Source organism: Thermobia domestica, chromosome 14, assembly GCF_964235325.1.
Source record: "Thermobia domestica chromosome 14, izTheDome1.hap1.1, whole genome shotgun sequence".
NCBI lineage: Eukaryota > Metazoa > Arthropoda > Insecta > Zygentoma > Lepismatidae > Thermobia > Thermobia domestica.
The window spans coordinates 59748573-59765030 of record NC_137467.1 but is presented as its reverse complement, the minus strand read 5'-3'; the positions used below and the strand labels follow the sequence as shown (position 1 = coordinate 59765030).

The following is a 16458-nucleotide window of genomic DNA, read 5'->3' as shown; positions in this document are numbered from 1 at the left end:
TGGACTTCCCAAAAAATAAAATAGCAGCACACTTATTAAAAAACTTTTTTTTTTGGGGGGGGGGGATTTTTCTGCGTGATACGTCACGGAATTGAAGAATATACAAAGCACGGGCAAAAAACATGGAGCATGACAATTCACATCAACAAATCATACGCTCTGGATCGAATCACCAGTAACCGCAATGAAGTTTGGAACGCTTGCCGTGTAAGTACCCCCTCTTTTCCTATGGTATCCCTTCTCAACTTTGGGGAGGAGCTTCAGCAAAACCCTGCCATCTGGCATGCATTACAAAAAAAAAAAAAGTCATTCATCATTGTGGGTATAAGTCTCCTGTGACAAGCGACCAACTGTACATTACAGTTTTAAAAATTTATTTTTATATTATTGTAAATTCAGTCATAATAAATTGTAGTTTAAATGGGGCTTCATGTTTTCATTTCAAGCCCTGATACTTAATTTAAGTGGATTTAAGTTGCAGTGCACAGCCTAACTTTAAGGAATACAGTTTACTTATTTACAATGTATTGCATCTGCATATTTTAATATTTTACTTACCGTTCCCGAGATATTGGCCAAAAAATGGCCAATTTCCGGAGATTTAAGGAGCCATATCTCGGGAACCGTAAGTCATAGATAGATTATATTGGTGTTGATCAATACCTAAGAGGATGGTGAACATTTTGGTACCAAATAGTAACCGGTCCCCAGATATTGGCCCAAAAGTTCGAATTGCGGGAGATTTAAGGAGCCATGTCTCGGGAACCGCAAGTCATAGAGAGATGATATTTTGCGAATTTTTGCGGGAAACAGAAGGTGCGGATATAAAGATTTGCTTTTACATGTAGGAAAAATCACAATCCATCCCGCTCAATCTCTCCATTCTTTTTAAGTTCGTTCCGGCAATGCTCTTGGAGCATTCTCAACTGGTTTTCTTTTCAACGGACTTGCTCCAAGGATTTGTTTGAGACACAATGATAGCGCATGTAAGTGCATATTTTCAGTGAATTTTGACGTGCATGCATACTTCGCAAACTTTGCAGGATACTGCATATTTCCGAATTTTATTGCTGCATACTACCATATTTCAGAGTGTGTCAAGAAAGTAGTTTATATTTAACGTGAACTAAAGAGGACCTAACACAGGAAGACATTTGGTGTTTTTCACATGCACCAGTAACTTCCGCTGATGAAGCAAGGAACTTTTCGATCTACAAAACGTTTTTCATTGATAAACGCAGAAGGTTTACAGAACAAAACGTAAGGAAAACGTTCATAGTTCACTGCAACAGAGGTTATTACGGTGAGATATTTTTGCAAGAAATTGAAATTTTATTTTCTTAGTGTATATTTCAGTTCATATGTTTTTTTAATGCATATTTCTGACATTTTCGTGCATATTTGCATGCATGTCTCGGCGTTTGTGCATGGGAATCCGGGCTTTACTCATCACTGAAGATCAGCAATTTTGGCAAAATAACCGAAATGTCATATTTTGCTATTTTTACACGAAGTCAAGAAATGTCATTTGTTGTGATCATGGTCATCTTAGCCATTTTATGGCTGCTTCTTAAGTTTTGTTTACCTTTCTACCGAAATTACAAGACGCATTGCTTGCCGTTACTGTGGAATGCATCTCACCTATGAGATTTAAAATGTAACCTCGGAGGAAATATATCATTGATTAACCAAATACACGGAAAACATGATTGATATTGCCATGAATTTCCGAGTTGTGTAGTGCTTCAAATATTGTCTTTTTTTTTTTAACGAGGTATCTGTCACGGTATCATTAGCATATTTTATCTGCAGTTTTGTTTATAACAGTACTAATACTTCTATGATTTATAATTATTTTCTTTCTTTTTCTTCGTTTTATTATATTCTGCTTATTGTTATTCTCAAAATCATACTTATTAATTAGTGCGTCAATCCATAATGCAGATTCACGCATTTAAGGTACGGCTTTTGCAAATTAATAACAAAAATAAAGTGAACATATTCCATTTTGCAAAATTAACTGCCATTTTCAAAATTTATGTTACTATTTCTGTGTTTTGTCATACCTGCCAGTCTTTAATCATTAGGATTCAGCATTTAGTGCAGAAAACATCAAAAAGGAAAAATAATCAGCTTGAATAAAGAAAGTATAAATGTTGGAATACTGACAAATGAAGAATTTATATTATAAAGGTAACCAAGAAAGTTCCGTTGTTTTTTATGGAGGTCTGTGTTCAATTGGCCCTCACACTATGAGTTGAATGTGAATGGAGATACGGCAAAAGTCAGTTGTTGGTTTGGAATATCCAACATACTACCTGGTTATGGCAGTTCAGTTACACTTGCGTAAGGACAGTGTAACTGAACTGGAACCTCCACAGAGCGTTATAAGGGCGTATATGTTGTGCGAGTTCAAACTAGGGTCAAACTCCGCCGCATCGGCGCGGAAGATATGCTCGGCATTTGGTGTCGTGACTACGCGGACAGTGCAGCGGTAGTTTAACAAGTTTAAGGACGGTGACAAAACACTCGAAAACGCACCACGTGTCGGAAGACCAACACATGTACAAAATTAAGATCTTCAGGCAGCAATTGAAACGAACAGTGGCCAGGCATGTGAGGAACTGGGACTACAATTCAGTGCGAGTGGGGAAACCATTCTGCAGCACGTCCACCAACTTGGGAAACTCTACAAGTTGGATCGATGGATCTAACATGATTTGGATCAGAAGGCCCCAAGGCAACGCGAGCAGACACCTGTGTTTCTTTGTTGTCTCGTCTAAGGAAGCTGGTCAGAGCATCAAGGCAACTGTGTACTGTCAGCAATTGAGCCGTGTTCAAGAAAAACTCAAAATTCTGGAGCCAGCACTTCTGAATCGCAAAGGGGTCCTCCTGTTAACAGAATGTTAAACCCAACGTGGCTAGGATCACTCGGGACACCATTCTACGGCTTGAATGGGAAACACTATTGCATCCGTCATACTCCCTGGACATTGCTCCTTCCGACTGCCACCTGTTCCATTCCTAGAACAATCACTTCAGAGGACGGCAGTGCAAATCCCTAGTAGAGGTGCAAAATGCACTTGATACATTTTTCGCTTCACGGCCCACCAAATTCTACCACGATGGAACCCATGGCCTTCTAGAACATTGGCAGAAGGTCGTCGATGCTGATGGGGCTATTTTTGATCTTCCAGGTACGTCTTATTGACATATCGATGCTCGAAGGTGGTGGGTGAAAAAGCGACAAAACTATTTTGGTTAACTTTATACAATAATGCATGTACACAAACACACGAAGTGGCTTGACAAGAATACAGAAAACCTAACAGGATTTACGTAAGAAAGAGTGAAATTTGAGTCAGTTTATACGCACGAGTGCATATAGAGAATAACTGTCTGCCCAGGCTCGTTCTGTTCACCAACCAAAGGTAACCTTCGCTTTGCACTGTCCTTATTCATTTGGGAAGTAAAATACACTGAATTGTCAGATACTTAAAACAGAGCCGGAATGTCTCTGTGCTATGTCTTTACAAACTAAACCAGCTCCCCTAGCGGGTAGCAGCCTAACTTCATGAACAGTGACGAGACACGAGCGTCATATAAGGCAAGCTAACCTCCTCGTTGGAGAACATAGATCCAAGTTATCGAATCCCACGGTATGACCAGAGCCCAGCAGAGTCCAACCTAAAGCAGTAAACCGAAGTGACCTAGGATGACTCGTATCCTTGCCCTGCTACCTAATTGTAATTCCACAGCACCAAGAGATTTCGCGCAGGAGTCCAACCACCACTTCCCGGGTCGAAGGGCATGCCTTAGTCGTCCATTTGGGAGATATTAAAAAGGCTTCCCCTGCCCCGGTAGTGACGAAAGGGTATTAGGCCCTGTCTACCTTATTTTACAGAAGAAGTGTCTCGTACATCAGGGGCCATTCGTTCTTACTAAATGACAGAGACTTTGATTTCATTAAATAGAAATTACGAATATCTGATCGAATATACATTGTAATATAGTATGTAGAACTCAGCTTCTAGTTCCAGGAATTGGTTCACTGTACATTTTGTTCAGACCGCTGATATCTTCAAACTTCCACAATTGGTGGAAACAGTTATACAAGAAGGCAAATACGTCACTGAAATGTGTTTCTGAACTAACAGACAGTAGGGTTACGTTCATGGTATCAAATTTTTATCATTTCGTCTTCTCTGACAGTGCAAACATCCACAATGAGAAATGGATTGTACTTCCACGCTTTTTGGCTGGGGTGTCCCAGTGTGTTCCATGAAAACGCGTATTTTCCGAATGAACGAGCTTATTCTGATGACAAAGTGCCAATAAATGTAAATAAGATGGTAGACTTTAAAAATCTGCTTCCAACATCATACAAATAGAATATGTTGTGGAATTCTGGAATGATGTTCTGCAATAGTCAATTGAATAAATAAAAAAATAATAAAAAAAAAGAAATATTAATAACAGAATTGCGTTTAAACAGAATGCTTTGAAATTCGTCTCATATTTATTGCGAATACGTGAAGAGTGTATCAGTACTGAGTGTGTTGATTTGTTACAGTAAGTCATAATTCACCAGTATTTTTGTGTAACTTGTACTTTTCAGCACTTCTATACGTAAATAATAATAATAATAATAATAATAATAATAATAATAATAATAATAATAATAATAATAATAATAATAATAATAATAATAATAATAATAATATAAAAATTCCATATCCCATAGTTTCAAGCTTCTTATTATTCCTATGCACTTTGGTTCACATTTAAATGCACAAATAAAAACACCATCTAAATTTACTTCTAAAGTGATTACTTATTGATTGCAGAAGCGACCTAAGTCCAAGAAGAATAAACATAGATTTCCCAGTTGTCAATGATCTTTCATTGTTGATTCTTTACTTTTTATTAGCTGCAACTGTAATCTATCGAATAGTATTAATTGCGCAGCGATATAACTGATGAACAGTGGAAATACAGTTTTTTAATTTTTCTGAAAATTAGGTGAAATGGACATAGGGCCTTTCTGCAATCACCGATTTAGATTTATAACTTAACGGAGAGTCATAAGACAACTTACTTGTGCTAAGGAGTCCACTATTGAGCCATGTGCAGAAGAGTGGGAGGGATTGGTGGATCCTCCTGAGTAATGAACACCTTGGTATGTCTCAAGTTTTGAACTGGGGTCAAAAAAACATATAAAATAAATTATCAGGCTGTAAAAACGACTGTGTCCAGAATAAAATATATATATTATGTAAATCTGAAGTAATATGTCCTTACACATTAAACAATAAAAAAAAGAGAGAGAATTTCGACAAGATCAATAATACTGACACAGTTATTAAATTCCTCATATTACTAATGAGCAGGGCCCGGATCTTGTTGACAAGTCAACTTTTTTCTGCTACGCATAGGACAAGCAAGTTCAAATAAAAACGTTATCCATCAACTCTAGGTTCTAAAAATATAGTTTTTTAAGGTCAACTTTTGGTCACTTTTTGCCATTTTCAAATTTCAGGTCATTTTTTAATATTATAAGCTAACTTTTAGGTCACTTAATGGTCTTTTTATTCTTTTTCTTCTACATAAGGAAATCTTTAAATGAACACGGTTTACGAATGTGGAAAAGACAAAGTTGAATAATCTCTTTTCTTGCTTCCTGACTATTGGGGTGGAAAAACTTCATCCTTAACAAGCTAATGAAAACTAAGCTGTAGCTGGTTAACGAAAGGTGGGGGTTGCTAGGTGGCCAAATAGATAGTTTTGGGTTGTTGACCACAAAGGATGTGATCACGTGAATAACTAAAAATGGATTAGAAGGCGTACAAGGATTTTAAACAGGTTTCTATCTATTATTTTCATGTAATCTACACTTGCGAACTTTTATTGTTTAAGAGTGCTTCCTAGCTTTAACTCACGAGTGAATTGACGCTTTCAATACTTACAATGCCGTACAATGGGCTGATCAATAGAAATAAATGATCAATGGACTGCAACTAAGTGAAACAATACTTTTTGAATATGAGTGAGAAATGTTAACTAAAAATCCGATGTATATTTAAAAAAAATGTCAATGTTTAACGAAATAAACGTTTAAGAAAACGCAAGTTTTAAGGTCAATTTTTGTGATTTTTAGAGTCATTTTACGGGAATTTTAGTGTCATTTTATAGGTCACTTTTTAGAAAATTTTAGGTCAACAACATCCGGGCTCTGCTAATGAGACATTTAAATGAATGACATACATGAAAACAACAGCACTTCAAAAACATTCTTCTGCAATATCCTCAATTCAACTATTAAGACTCAACCACTTAACACTTTCAAATTTAGTGTATACGTACTGCGTTTATGCTAATTTGGAAATTAATGGTGTTTCTCAACGAGATTTTCGTGGATAATCCTTCAACAACTAACCTAACAACACTCAGCTCCCACTGTAAACATCGCAAAAGATAACTGGATAGCAGCAAGGTAGATTAGACCAAGTATCATTTTTAAGAAATGGATTATGTATACGATTATGTATACTGGTAATGATGTGAATTTTCGTCTGGCATCGTAGATCAGCTGTCCTCTGTGTTAGTTAACTGGTCTGCTATGCCAGATGAAAATTCACATCATTACCAGTAATTTTGTAAAAACTGGTACTTGATCTAGTATGCCTTCTACTATCCAATTTATGCCACACTCTGCAATAGAATACGCTTTCAAAAGCGTATGTATTCTTAAAGAACTGATTTTTTTACACAACATAGGTTTGCTAGAGTGGGCGGGTTAGAAACACATTCTGCAGGTCTACAGGTGAACGAACTAAATTCGCGGGCTTAATTATTAAGAGTTTTCATCCCGGCGAAATTAAAATACCGCTAATTTTACAGTAATTATATGATATCTTCAAATAGATAAAAGATAATCGAAATGTGGAACAAGAGCGCCCTAGACAATAATATCATACATGAGAAACCGTTCGCATAGAGTATACGTCTGATGAGGATCTTGGCTAGAAGACTGAAACGTCACGTGTAAATGTGTTTTTATATTAAATAAGTGCAGTCTTGTTCAGCAGTGTGTTTATTTTTCTGAGAAACCGTTATCACGACTCACTTATCTGCTTTCGATTTCGAGCCATTTTGAAAATCGGCATCTATTTTCGCGTTTCTAAACAGCTGAAAACGGAAAGCCACTAGGTGACTTGTGATAACGGTACCTCACGCAAAATAATATTGTCTAGGGAGCTCTTGTTCCATATTTCAATTATCTTTTATCTATTTGAAGATATCACATAATTACTGTATAATTAGCGGTATTTTAATTTCGCCGGGATGAAGACTTAAAATCACAACAATCAAGTATGTATGTCATTCCTATCTCTTTCTTAGTCATTTGCAAGGTTTGCATTTCTATTGTAATAAGGTTTACATTCTTTTCATTGTTGCACTTGTTATCACTAGGCAACAATACTGTTTTCATTTAATGATTTGGCAGAAGATAAAAGAAATTAGTTTCGACAGAAATGAATTGTACAGTGAGTTTTCTATTTTGAAACTTGTGGCACCAACACTTAATAAGAATAATAATAATACGAATCATTGTATATTATGGTGTGTGTTTCTTGAGAAAATAGATGCTCTGAATTTGATTAAAATAACGCAATATATTCTCGCTATGCTAGTCGGAATTGCACGTGTCGAACGAATGTTTCCTGTTACGAATTATTTATATGACCAGATGATACAATGACAACGAACATCTCAGAGCCGAAATTTGTGTTCAAATGAACGTGAAAATCGTTTATTGCCAATTTGTCCACAAAACGGTTCTGGAAAATAAAAATCATTTTGTTCCTCAAGAGCAAGGAGTTCCTAAAGTTATCAATAAATAAAGGTAGGTGTTTACAATCGTTAATGTTTTGTGTTATTTTCATTTAGTAGCGATAGTTGTGTATGTAGTTAATAACAGTTCTTATATGTATTAGAACATAACAACACTGAGAAATAAATAAATCAGACAGTTTCAAATTTGAGCCCCAATTAGCAATTACACAAATGCAACTAGTCTCCGGGTCTGGTTTCAGTTCAATCCAGCAATCCTAATACTTTAAGAGATCTGAATGCCTCATGAGAGGAATGTTAATTAAAAGAATATCTGTGTACCAAAGCCGTAATTACACAGTTCCTGTACATGTATTACCCCAATCCCATTTCTCAATTTACCTTTCCATTCCAGTTCCCTATTTTCAGTTGTTTATAATCTTCTGTATAGGCACACCCTGGTGCGTCGCAGGGATCCTTGGGTAGGGGTCATACTTATTTGGAGAGCACAAATTCTATGACTTATTTATGTTTTCCATCTCTGTATATAACGTTTTAAAAAAATAACTATACTGTTCCTGACCAGGAGATTTCTTCATCTACTATGCATGTAGATGTACATTGTGTGTGTGTCGGCACAGAAGTTTCGCAAAACACTATTTTATAAAATATACCCTACCAAATAGCGAGGTACGGCAAAAAAGAGAAATCCAGCAGATCTATAACTTTCCAAGTATTCTGAGCTCATCCCTCCAAATTTACCTTCCTCTCCTCCCAAAATATACTGGAAACCGAAATTGATAGTGATAAAATCAAAATAACTTGCTTAACAGACTCAATTTTATTCAATGTAGGTTCTTGAAAGCATCACTATGGAATAATTAAAGTTCGATTGTGTAAATCAATTGTGAAAAATTGTTCCCTCCAAAATATCTCATGCGCGCAACCTGTACCCTAAAACCCGCCTGTGAGCACCCCTGCTGTAATCTATACACAACGAATTTCCACACACAATTAGAACAGTCCCATCGAATTGACTGACGACCTTCACACCAGCAGCAGCAGTCTTCCTAACAGATACTACGATCAACCATATCTTTGTAGACCATATTCTGTGGTGAGAATTTCGTTCGAATCGGGCCTATACACGAAGTGTTTCTACCAGTGCATATCGGTGTGGGGTGTTATTAGTGTATCTTGGAAACTATGGTTCTTCTACTCAGCGATTTAATACGTATCTCAGAGAGTGAGGAATAACAGAAAGAAACGAAACATTGAAAAACTATAAAACAGATGTGAAGAATTCGAGAGACGCCATATTGAAATACAGTCTTACACACATGTCACAAGCCTTCCGTCGTTTCTCAAAATTACTTTTCAAATTTTTCAAATGGATATTTATATTGGCTCGGCCTATTCAGTTAAATCTTTTAAGGTTCAGTTTGGCCAGTACATAGTTAAACAATCCTGCATTCTTTTTGCCCAAGAAAATAATTTTACAGTACTCAACGTGTAACCGACATACTCCACTTTCTTCATGAAAAACGCGATTAGCACTTGCACTAGTAGCTTGAAATTGAAAATAATGTTAGCACAGAAAAACACTTGAAATTACATCGTGCTATCTGCTGCTCTTCATAACTAAACTACGAGAAATTCAAAAACATTACAAGTACTTTACACTTGACGTTATAGGCAAAATACAGAAGTTTCTAACAACAGTTCAGCACATTTGAAAACGTTTCTATTACAGGGTTCCTACTGATTTGGAGAAATCAATGTCCCTGACTTCTAACTGATCTTTGGCAGGAAATTTCCTGACTTTCATGACATGTCGGATGACGTTGATATATATGAGGAAAAAATAACGGTGAATATCTATATATGAGAACTTTTATTCTACAGAGACAAATAATCAATTGCTCATACGTACATTCAACTTATCATCCATAAAAATCTGAGCAACGTTTCCTTAATGTGATCATTAATGGTTAAGCTGAAATTGGTGTACAATTAATATTAGAAAAAATTTATTTTATAAAATTTCCCTGACTTTCCTTGATTTTCATTCCTTTTCCCTGAGTTGCCCTGACTTGAGTATTTTTCTTGATATCCGTGACCAGTAGGAACCCTGTATTGTCTACAATTGTATGCTCACGCGACAACTCATGGCCCTGTGCTCCCAGATCGAAGACCGCACACCTTCAAGTGTGCGAAAAATAATTCTCTAGCTTCCATGAATTCGATTTAATGCATTATGACAGTTATGTTTGGAAGATACGGAAATGAATTTTGTCTAGCTAGATCTTCAAATGAGACCACGGAGCATCGACTAGTTTTATTAGTAAACATGTCTACTTTCAATCTGACATCATCATCATCACGTAACTGTATTTCAATATAATACCAAGCTAGACGCTTCACATCTACTTTTAGATTCAAATTTTTTCCCTTCTTTTCCTCCTTATACGACGACGCAATTAGCAAGAGTATTTATAGTAAATCATCTTTGCAGTGGTGGATATGTTTTCACTACTTTCTATTAAGCAATACAAAGTATTACTTCCTGAACCCGAACCCTTAGAACTCGAACTTGAAATCCGAGCGAAAAATCTGAACAAATTTTGCCGCGGAATTCGTGTCTGTGCGTACGTTTCCCCCAGAAAGACAGTTACTTGATGTTGTTATAATGTGGCGTACACAGAATTTCGTCATGGAAAGGGGGTTCAATATATCTTCATATGGTAAATATTTGTTTTTTTTTTTGTTTTTTTTTTCACAATACATTCTTCAATGAGGGATTAAAACCAGGATATTCCCTTTTATAACGCTACTCCTATTATGTAAGGTAACTCGCTTTCGAAATAATAATCTCCCCTCTTCCTCTAGCTTTCATATGCAACATCAACATCTCCTCTTTTTTTTTAAAGATAAACACGGGTTTTTATATTCTTAATTTTACCAATTTACATTCTTATTCAATTATTATTACAGGGTGTCTACTAAAATTCCAAAATGAAATTTCGTGACCTTTTCTTTCCTAAACCATAAAATTTAATAACATTCTCAAGAACGAATTTGGGTGAGAATTGAGTCGAATTTTCATGCATGCGATAGAAGCGTGCTTTGTTTGCGATTTGGTAGCGTCTAAAGGCGACCATAGACATTTTTGATTGTGAATTTTGACGTTTTATGGAACAAAATCGTGACCTAAAAGTTAAATTTCGTGACTTTTTCTTGACTTTCATGACCGTTTTTTGATTTCGTGACCGATAGACACCCTGTATTACTGTTATTTGTTAGTACACTATTTTACTTTAAAATCCTGTCTATGTATTTAATGTTAAAATAGTTTTTACAATGTATGAGATTCCGGAACGGAATAAATTCGGATTCCGAAGTATTATTGTATTTACACGTTTTAATTTCTTTAACGTGTAAGCTATGTTATGTTTATAAGTCAGGGAAATAAATACGACCTGTACACGAATTAACAGTTTGGATTCAGATATTGCGACTTGTAAGACAATAATGACCTAAATTATAATTTTGAAACAAAAACTTACCTGCTCTGAGATGATATATGTCTTGGAAAATGAACAGGACTCGGGCTATTCAGATTCTGATTTACGTGGGAAGGCTTATGTGGCGAAGTTTGCACAGAATTTTTCGTATATTTGGTCCCTATAATGTAAAACATACCATTTTAGAATTACTAGCTTTTAATATATACATGTACAATAATAGTCTGTAATTTAAGAATTACCTACTATAGATGAGTATACACAAAACCATGGACGCCCGCACAATTTCTTGCAGGAGGGGTTGAAGTTTGTAGTACTTTATTTATATGTATACATTATCTATGCTCCTTTGGTATATAGGGTTCAGCTAAAGATATGGGAAGGAAAAGGACTAAAATGGAATAGCCAAGTAACAGCTTTGTATAGTTTTGATTTGATTTCATTAAAGTTTAGCGTCCTGTTCAGCAGCGAAGCTATATGGGACATGGACCTATAGCTTAATGTGGAATCCGAACCACATGAGCTGCAGCCAAAAATCGAACCCGGCTCTCCCACGCCAAAGGCCCGTATAGATTTGTATGGTACAATCCCAGTATTCACAACATAGTTTTAATCATAAAGACATGTGCTTTTGTATTTTCCTCAGCACCTAGTACCATATAACAGGTATTTCACAAAAGGATACGGAAATGTATAGAAATAAATGAAATATTGAAGAATTAAATTTGTCGAAGTGCCGAAAATTCAATAATCATTTCGTAAATAATATTTTAATATATTTATTTCGTAATATTTTGGGAATTGCGTAAGAAGTAAACTGTAAAAACTAAGTTGTTTAAAAAATAAAACAGGTAAAGTAGGCATCAGACCGAAAATATTCCTGAAAAAAAAAAAAAAAGGCATGGTAAGGAGTTTCGTAACAAGGTATGAGCTAAGGAATACGCTGTACCTAAAAAGTTCATGCAATCTAGGAAACGAGGGATCTTGGGGAGTACCTAGAGTTAGCTCGGGAGTCAGAACTTTGGAGGGAAAGTGTAAAGTCAGCTGAACGAGAAATTCATCACAAGTACGTACATTACATTACATTTACAATATTGAGATAGCTATAATAATTAAGACCTTGTGCTACTATCATCAAGTAGATCTTATTAGACAAACTTATTCAACTTCTACCAGGCAGTGATGTGATGACAAATACATCTGAAATAAATCTTGAATAATTTAATTTCTAAAATTAAAAAAAAAAAAAAAAAAATGGTGATAACTCTCGAGTAGTAACATTTAACTGTTACAAATTTCACACGAATTACGCTCTGTCCTCGTTCACAATGCTTGTGCTCGGAAACTTAATAAATTGATTTATTTGATCTCCATGGAGGGGCCACGCCACCTCCTTCCCTCATGCGGACGTCCTTGCACACAACGACTATTTGCGCTCGTGGCAGAGAGCGTGGCGCATTAGCAGCAAGTGTTGCAGGAGTTGACCGAGAGAGAACCAATTGTCTGCAGAAGACACCATTACAACTGGAATACATAAAATGTCTCTTAACTAAAATTAATTAATTAAATTAGTAAAATTTTCCCATGCTGTTGAGAGTTAATCCAGACATACTCTAAATGCCAGCACTGAAGTTCTATTCAAAGTTAATAATTATACTGTAATTACATACATTTGAAAGAACAACAGCACTAAGTCATAAGCCATCTGGAAGAGAGAGACTGTCGTACTCTTGTGTATGACATGCAACACTAACCGATATTAATTGTGCGGCTTTATCTGGCCAACAGCGGGAAGAATTTTTTTTTTCACTTTCACTAAATTTTAATTCCAAATAATATTAACTATTATTATTATTATTATTATTATTATTATTATTATTATTATTATTATTATTATTATTATTACAAGTATTTAAGTGTTCCAATTCCAAACACAGAGAATATTAAAAACGACCTTAATTAAGGAAAACAAGATCGCTAAATGATATTTACATTTAGAAGTACTACTTGCTGATACTGGATTGGGTTGATATCTGGCCAATTCCCGTGTTATTTGCCAATGCGTCGCACTCGCGGCCACGAGCGTAAAAAAGAGGCTCTGCGTAACACACATATGCTATATATTTATCTTTAAGACTATTAATATGCAATAAAATCTACTTTCTAAAAAATCTGAATTAAAATAAACTATTTCTATTAAAGTGCTATTTAACCTTGTATATACGTTACGTTCAACTGCCATAATTGTGAACAATATACATACACTTAAAAAAAAGTACAGAATAACGTGTCGATACTACACAGAAGTATTTTATATCTGATGAAAATACTGCTATAGTACTGGAACAGTACGAAGTGTAACGTTTCGATACTATAGTTTCTTGTCTCTGATGATACTCATATACTATTAAAACAGTGTAAACTTAACGAGTTGATACTATAAAAGTACCTTATGTCTGATGATGAAACTACTATAGAACTAAAACAGTGCAAACTACAACGTATCAATAATATAACAGTACCTTGTGCCTGATGAAAATACTGCTATAGTACTGTAACAGTATAAAGTGTAACATGTCAATAGTATAGTATAGAAACGTTACCTTGTATACTCTTATAGGGTGTGCCTTGTTCACAATTACATTACCTCAATAGATCTATTGTGTGTTTTCGGAATGTTTTCTTTTATATTATATTATATTATATTATTATATTATATTATATTATATTATATTATTATATTATATATATAAAGCACCCCTTACATTATATAGCCACTAACGAAAGAAAATAACGTATTTCATATAGACTGTATCCATCTACAATTCTTAATTCCCAGTACTGTATTACAGAGGCAGTGAATAAGTAACGATTATTAGCAAAAATAACGTCTTCTATTGAAGACAGACTCTGATGTTTTGTTGTACATTGCACATTGTCAGATTACCAATTTTTCACATTGTTCAACGTACCTAGAACTATTTTGAATGCATTTTTTTTCACCATTCTTTCCAGGTCTGAAATACATTGTGAAAAAGTATGAGATCTTCCTGCTGAGCCAATGTTTCACTGTGATTTTGCCTTTTAAGGTAAAAAAAAAAAAAAAAAACGGGGACAAAATCGGGACTATATGGTGAGTGAAGTATGATTGTCGAAATGAATTCTACAATTTTGATCTGTGTGAAATTAAGAATGGGAAGTCTCATATTACTGAGACCTTAAACTTTGAAATTCTTTGTGAAGTATTTATTTATTTATTATAAAAGAAATTGACCAATACTATCTCACTTTTGTGAATATCTGTCTCCTTTCGCTTGAGACTATTCCTGATACCAATTATTCTTTAAAGTAGGAATCAAAAAATAGTCCAGAAATTCGTCATTTGCAATAAGGCTTGTCATTATAGCTCAAAGAAAGCCAAGATTTGGCTAAATTATTTATATATTCACTCAATGAGATACTTGTATTCTCTGTGTCAGAGTCCGATAAACCAAATTCAATTTCTTTACATTTACTGGTTAAAAATATAACAACAAATATTTTAACGCATCTTCCCCTTTCTTTGCACGTGCATTTCACAATATCCTTTTACTCACCATTTACGGCTGAATTTAACATCCTTCTAACTGTTTACTGTTTTAAGAAGAATATTTGTACAAATTTTGGAGTTTCTTTGTCCAATGAATCAGGACATCTGGAGATGAACGAGAAAACTTTCAAATTCCATTCCCTCTCTCTTACGGTAACCTTTCACAAAACCAGTAACGCTCAATCTGAACATTTACGAAATATTTGTACGTAGTTCCTAAATTTCATGCTTCTCTCTTACGGGTAAACTTTCACTTCACAAAACCAGTCTTACAGTCGCTCAGTCTAACATTTAAGGATATTTTAAAGTGCCTAAATTTGACGATTTTGGAGATCAGGTGATGAGTCAATGGGTTTACTTTATTATATATATATATATATATATATATATATATATATATATATATATATATATATATATATATATATATATATATATATATATATATATATATATACTATACATTAGTAATGAATCGTGTCAATTACGCTAAAACCATTTTAATAGGTTTCTAAGGTTTTCTCATACTGGCAATCTTTCGATTGATTTCACGAAGTTTTCCACTCTTCTCCATCTCGTGCTAGACTTTTCATTACCTTTTTCTGGTACTTCCCTTTATCTTGTATTATTTGGTCCATACACAAAGGCGGTTTGTGAGGGAAGTCACATCAGTAAAACATGTTTTTTTTTTCGTTTGAAACTAAAAGAAAAAAACTTCCTTAAATACTATTTGTTGTATACAACAATTTTAATATATTAGATAACCTTTATTCCCTTTATTTAAAGAAAAAAATACCAGTGACTTCCCTGATGAGTCGCCTTTGACCATCAAAATATACACAATGTGGTACAGTATGAAACTAAGGTCTGAGCTGCGCTTGGTTTCAATCTGGCGGTTTACACTTCAATTTTGGTATAATTCTCAAAATCTCTGACACTTGACGCATTTTATCTTAAGTTTCAAGGGATTTAGTGTTTCACAGTTCCCACACAACTTGTTGTAGGTCACATATGAAACCATTTTTCTTTGAAGACCATATTGACAATGCCTGTTTCCACACAAGGTTACATATGTAAATTTCGAATAGATGTAATTTTTGTACTTATTTTACAGCTACAGCTACATTAATAATTTACATGTAAATCTGTACCACTATAACCTATTGAAAAGTTAAGTTTAAGAATACTTATTATTTGCTTTGGCAAAATTATATTGCTGGTACATTTCGTATGCCTCATGTAATTTAGCACTTTTCACAACAGACCCAGAAGTAATGTTTATTAAGAAACTGCTAAGCAGTCAGCTTCTTCATACACAACTATACGAAGTGTTGCCTACTAACGCGTGAAGTAAAACTCAGAGAAACATACAGTAGCATGACAGACATAGTGGTGTTATTTTATCAGATAACTTAGAAACTAAATCTTTTATACAATGTAATCTATACTGACGTTGCCGAAATTTAATTGAGTGGTGTTATTTTATCAGATAACTTAGAAAATCTTTTATAC

The 16458-nt window shown here is 34.7% G+C and overlaps 1 protein-coding gene across 4 annotated transcripts in view; it reads right to left on the bottom strand.

Annotated features, from left to right (window-relative positions):
* Positions 1-16458, bottom strand: part of LOC145669689 (uncharacterized) — a 215068-nt gene that overhangs the window by 51548 nt on the left and 147062 nt on the right. For all 4 annotated transcript variants that reach the window (XM_081737976.1, XM_081737973.1, XM_081737975.1 and 1 more), the window contains 2 exons: positions 11400-11517; positions 5099-5198 (listed from right to left, as the gene is read on the bottom strand). In XM_081737976.1, coding sequence (XP_081594102.1) covers positions 5099-5198; positions 11400-11517 — 218 coding nt within the window. The remainder of the gene's footprint in view (positions 1-5098; positions 5199-11399; positions 11518-16458) is intronic.